The following is a 6,676-nucleotide window of genomic DNA, read 5'->3' as shown; positions in this document are numbered from 1 at the left end:
AGAGTAATTTTAATAAATAGATTATTATATATTTTCTTCATAATATATATAAGTTTACTAAAGTATCGTTTATCCAATTGTTTAAAATTTTTTAGATATATACTTTTAGTCAGCTACTGAGTTCCTTTCAGAAAATAAGTTAAAAGTGTTAGTTCACAATAGATTTTAATAAAATGGTACCAGCTATATAATTTAAGCTTATGCATTCTCATAACGTAAATTCTTAGTTCTTAATACTTCTAAATATTTTAATAATCGCTGGCAGTAAAGATATGCTTTATAGTGTCGTAAATAAAAATTCTCTTCGCAGAGAACCAAATTATATATATGAAAATGTTATTATTATTTTATTTATTACGATTAGTGAGCTTTTGTTGTCATATGGGGTATTATTTATTCTTAGAAACTATTCTCATGATATATAATTCACGATATTTTTTAAATAATTTTCGAGGTTTATGGTGTTTATGGGTTTTAAGCAAGCATGCAACACTTAAAATCAATGCAATTTCTTTATTCAAGTAGATTACATTATTATTAAAGTTAATAAAGTAATAATACTCTATATAATTAAATATAAACATATTAAGTCACAAAAATTTAAAAAAGAATTTTGAAATAGTTAACAAATTGAACAAACATAAATTCAACCATTCACAATAGCAGCAGCCTAATGCTTAAAACGCGTTCTAATAGAATAGAGAGGGTAGAGAATTTGATTTATTTATTGATTTAAATAAATAGTACAATTTTCTTAAGTTATAGAATACTATTTAATATGATTATACCTTTCTATAATGTGAAACGAAAAGTGATACAATTATGCAATACAATACTATGAACTATATAACAAATTGCAAGTCCCGAATCTTTTCCACAAACGATTTATTTTAAACGATTGCATAGATTTAGTTAAAAATCTACCCTTTTTGTACAACAGTCCCGATACAATCTATGGGTGTCACCATAAGTTTATTTATTAAACGTATATGAAAGAATCTACCTGCAGAATATATGTATACTTATTTAAAATATTATTTTTAAATATTCAAAAAAAAGGCTAAATTGTTTATTTAATAATTTCTATTTAATATATGTTAATATATGTATGCCTGTAATATGTTCATGAATTTAGTTTTACAAGTTCACTTACATACATATATACATACATAATTAAAATTATTTGAAAATCTGAACAGCTTAACTGATCTAGTTAAAAATAGGGAATAGGGTCAGTCGTCACTTGAGCGTAAATACTGAATTAAATCATTAATTTTTTTACTTGATTGATGCTTAAGTCAGTTTAGAGACTAAAGTCCTTTGGGACTGGAAAATAGCAATCTCGAGAAATAGAAGCTCGTAATTAAAAAATTATTCAATAATTAATAATTTTAATTTAATTTAATTTCTAATTGTTTATTGGTCTCACTAAAAAAATTTTGGCACTATTTTTAAATTCTACTTATAGTTCAAAATCAAAAAGTTCAATCAAAATTTTTTTCGTAGATTAAATAATATTAATCTTATTAACATTAATGTGATTTAAATTTTTTTGAAGTGTATTCACATGCAATACAGAAAACATTCACAATAGATAATAATATTACTATTCACTTAGTTTCACCAATAATCGATTGGTAATTAGCGTGATTACTACGTTGATTTGATTGGCCGTGAGTCTTTCATATATATTCACTTTATAGTTATATAAGTTATAAGTTATTTTTATAGACTTATACAAAAGTAGTATGTATGGTTTATAGATTTTTATTTAATTTAATTAAAAGATATTTTTATATATATATATTTCTTTTTGTAATAATTGACAATTTGTATTTTATGACGGTGTTGATATGTTGTTTTTAGTAAGCTAAGAAACGAAAATTAAATAATAGAAATCAGTGTTGTATAACATTTGTTCTATATTTAAGTCTATTTATATATTATTCTAGATTTTTTAAAAGTAATATTAATTTTTATATTTCAAAGAAATAAATTGAATTTCTGTATCTTATTTCAAATACAAATTATATTTAAAATTAGGTATTCAAATTAAGTTTTCATATAGTTTGTTGTTTTATTATATACAAAAGATAATATATATAATATATTTTTTAACAACAAAAATTATATTAAAACTAATTTAAGACCTCGAAACATTGCAGTTAGTTTACTTCAAAAAAACAACAAAAATGATTAAAACTAATTAATTAATTATTTAATTTTTTGTCTAATTTTTAATGGCAATACAATAATAGTACAATAGTAGATTTATATTGTTATAAGACATTCATTTTCTTATATTCATATTCTTATAAAGTTTTTATTGTATGCCTACAGGTTTATTCTAATTAAATTGTGGTTAACTATAAACTGTCAATAAAGCCTTGACTACAGCCACCCATTTAACATGTTAAATGTAAAATAATAAGTTAAGTGACTTCAAACAAGTTATATTAATGAATAGAAACATTTGTTATTGAAGTTAAACCTGTTAAATAAAATAACTAGTTCCAAATGTAATGTTGCAATTATGATAGTAGAAATATATTTGTTATTTCTGCGTACGAAAATATTATTTCTTTCGTTTTATTTATCAAAGAAAGTAATATTAAAGTTTATTTACAAATAAACAAATTAAAATCAAATATTTAAAATTCATTTGATTGACTATCATAATTTTAAATGACATATTTAAATCAGTTAACATATTTAAATATAATTTATTTATACATATATAATGTTCAATATTTCAATTCAATAATTCAATTTATAAATATGTTTAAATTCAATTCAATATATTTTTATTGCTATTCACAAAACAATAATTTAACCATTTAACAACTTACCTTCAATATCAGAACAATCTAATTCAAAATAGTTTTCTGCTTTTTTTTAATGTTGCCAGTAGAGCTTAACTTCATTCATATTAATTCCCTTTGTGACGTAAATAAAAATTATTATAGGACATACTGCATACAATACACTTCAACACTCTATGTGTCTTGAAATATAAAAAGCTTTTAGTGTAGGAAACAAAAGGGTTAAGTTTAAGTATCTATTGTGAATAAAAGCAAATTTTTATTTAAAGACTATTCACAATTAAATGTTATCAATATACTATTCCATTTAAAAGCAGATTAATATGTACTGTCATAAACAATATAATATGCAACAAATAGACTTATTTTAAAGAAAAAGCTTTATCTTAGAAAAGTTAAAAAATTAGATTTCAGAGAACATTAATTTTAATACACATTTAAAGAAGAAGTTTTTTTCGTTTAATTAATTTCTTATATATTTTATTATATTGTGCTAATTACGTTAAATTTCTGTTAAAAATAAAAAACAGACAAAAACAATTTATTTGTTGTAAATTGTTTTACACTAATTTTTATTTAGTTCAATATTTTTATTTAACACAATTAGCCCAATATAACACAATAGTAATAATAATTTTGGTTAAAAAATATTAAAATATTTAATATTTATTTTCGTATTATTATGTATATTTTAGAATATTAATAATAGCTATTTTATTTATATAATTTTTGTTATAGCTTATAGTTTTATAGCTTATATTTTATTAATTTATTATTGATTATTTATCATATATTTATTTATTTATTATTTATACTATATGTATATGTATTATCTTAAGTTACACATTTTACGTGCTTCCAATCCAAACCAAAACTATTTGTTTCTCTTGGGCTTATTTTCGCCCCTTTTGTGGTGTGTTTTCTTTATTTTCATGACAAACAGGGCCGGGGGGACGTCATCATCTTTCAACACCACTTTCGACTACATCATCAGCATCACCACCACCACCTCCACCGCTACCGCATGCATTCAGCATGCACCTGAGTGCAGCATTAAAAAACGAATATCATTTGGACTACATACGGAATAGTAATGGCGGACATCACACCGGACAACCACACGGCTATAATCAATCACAGGCAATAGGATCGACTACACCCACACCACCTTCACATCATCAAATGTCCTATCACAATATGTTCACACAATCACGCGAACCGGGCACAATGTGGCGTTGTCGTTCTTGCGGCAAAGAGGTCACCAACCGATGGCATCACTTTCACTCACACACCGCACAACGTTCCATGTGCCCCTATTGCCCAGCAACATATAGTCGCATAGATACGTTACGTTCACACTTACGCGTCAAACATCCAGATCGTTTATGTAAATTAGGTTCGTCCATTTGAATGTTTTGGCAACCATAAAGCGCATATGGTTATGGATAGTCGCACAAAACCTTTTCAATGCCTCATTAATGCTAAAGTCAAAATATTTCTAAAACTAAAAACAATTTAACATTTTTGTTTTATTTTATAAATATGTTTAGAAGGCAAGAAATTATTAAAAATTAAATTTATTACCTCGTGTGAAACTATTAATTAAACAAATATCACTGAGATGTCTGCATAATATTTTAAATATCATATGTAAACACTAACATTAATTTCAAAATGCATACACAATTATAATTGCATTTTTAATATTTAAAAAAACAAAAAACAATTTTAAACTATGGCTAACCGATAAAATATTAAACGGTTTTTATATATACCTATAGATAAATATTATTTTTGCTTAGCTTTAGTAATTTGTTGTAATGTTAAAAACGAAAAAATTTTAAAGTGAAAAATCAATTAACATATATTGTAATGTAAGACGTTTTTGTTTGTATGATACTATTTTTGTTTGTATGTATGCTACTTTAAATTCTAGTTTGTATAACCTTAGGACCTCAAGAATATATATGTTATATTAATTTTGTATTAAGTTATATGATTCATGTTTAATTTTTATGCTATAATTTAGTTTAAGTTTTCTTGTGTTTATTAATAGATAATTTCATCTATATACGTGTATAGTTATAACAAATTTTATAACTGTTATAACTGTTATAACTGCTTAATAAAAGCTACAAGAGCATATATTGTATTGATTTTAAAGAAACTACTATATTTGCACAAAAAAAAAAAATACGATGAGAAATTATTGCAGAAAATGCATTTCTAATAAGTGAACAATGAATAAAAATTAGATAAAATCAATTGGAAAGGAACAATTTGCAGAACTAATATACAATGTTCAAAAAGTTGTGTAACTTAATTCAAAATAACTGTGGTGTCTTAATCAGCCGTTGTCTTAATTTGAGCTTGGATAACAAGGCTGCCACTCCAAGTTTACACAACATAATCTAAAATAAATCAAGATAAAAATAAACAGTATAAGTATAATAACACAACAATTCACAATAGAAGCAATTTAAAATAATCTGAAACGCTAAAGCAGGGATGCCCAGCTCGATAAATTATTAACTAGTGCTTTAAATATTATTTAAGTTATTTAAAGCTTCGAGCAGTGTAATTTTCATGAAACTCCTATTTATGTTTTAACTCTATACGGTGCTCGAACATTTTCTATTATGTGTATTTGTTGAAAACAAGATGAAATTAGGGGAAAACGTAAAGCAGAGAGTTGTATGGTATGCTAGTATTAACTATATTACGTTATTGCTTGAAACAATAACTCTCGCTCTTTCTCTTCATCTTATATACTTGATGAAACGCTAGTTAGTGTCTAAAACCGTTTTACTCAATAGTGCCCTTGATCACTGGCGTGATCCACAGTAACAAGTACACCATTGAGATCATAGCTCAATGATAATTCAGATAATTTTGTAGAAGTATAGTTTGAGTATATAGTATATTTGTTTTAAGGGAGAGCAATTCTGAATTAATAGAATCATCCATGAAATGTCAATTAATCATCCATCCATGAAATGTCAATGCTCTGTCGAATAGCGCGAGGATTACTCAATTTTTGAAGTGCTCTATCCAAATATTGTACATTTGTACATTTGCTCGAACAACTTGAAACAATGATTTTAGTGCATTTGTATTTGTAATGTGCTTTGCTTTACGAATTTGCACAATTAGCTGCTTTGTTGCACTTCTTATGCCTAAGCATATATGAATTTTCATATGCTGTGTGCGAAGCAATGCCTCTCTATAAGTGGCTAAGAAAAAACACAAACAATTTGTGGTGAAATTTATATCCCAGCAAAAAATTTAAATGCACATATGAACATTATTTTTATTATTAATTTCGGCCAAATGATATAAACTTTAACCTTTACATTTTTAATAGGTAAAGGGCAAAGATAAGGCAAGAATAAAAAACTAAAAAACTACTATATGTTTTTTTATATTAATAGATATATTGTATTGTCTAATTATAATTGGGATTCATATCAAATTCGGAAGTGTTTTTTACTTAGATATTGTTATAGATTTTATTTATGTATTCGTTTTGCATATACGTTAAAAAGTAGGAAGTGGGTAAATAAAAAAAATTTTCCATCTTAAAAATATAAAGTCTTAAAAAAATTAAAAAGTACAGTTTTAGAATATAAAAGAAACTAAAATAATAAAATAAAATAGAAAATGTACATATGCACATATATCACAAAACTGTAAAATATATCCCTTTCAAATTACTTGTTAATTCACAATAGAAAAACGTTTTTACTTAGCAGAAATGGCTGTTCTTTATACAGTACCAAGTTCACAACAAAATCGAAACTGAAATGCAAAATTAAAAAAAAATAATTTTCTTTCTTTTATAAGAAATTATAAAG

The 6,676-nt window shown here is 24.7% G+C and overlaps 1 protein-coding gene across 1 annotated transcript; it reads left to right on the top strand.

Moving 5' to 3' along the window:
* Positions 1 to 3,752: 3,752 nt before the first annotated feature.
* On the top strand, positions 3,753 to 4,364 carry LOC119684654 (sex determination protein fruitless-like). The gene has a single exon (XM_038098734.1). It carries the CDS (start codon positions 3,858 to 3,860, stop codon positions 4,230 to 4,232), a length of 375 nt encoding a protein of 124 aa, XP_037954662.1. The 5' UTR covers positions 3,753 to 3,857; the 3' UTR covers positions 4,233 to 4,364.
* Positions 4,365 to 6,676: the final 2,312 nt, after the last annotated feature.

Source organism: Teleopsis dalmanni, chromosome 2 (genome assembly GCF_002237135.1).
Source record: "Teleopsis dalmanni isolate 2A chromosome 2, ASM223713v2, whole genome shotgun sequence".
Taxonomy (NCBI): Eukaryota; Metazoa; Arthropoda; class Insecta; order Diptera; family Diopsidae; genus Teleopsis; species Teleopsis dalmanni.
Note: the sequence above shows the minus strand (reverse complement) of the source record. Positions and strands in the feature narration are given on the sequence as shown.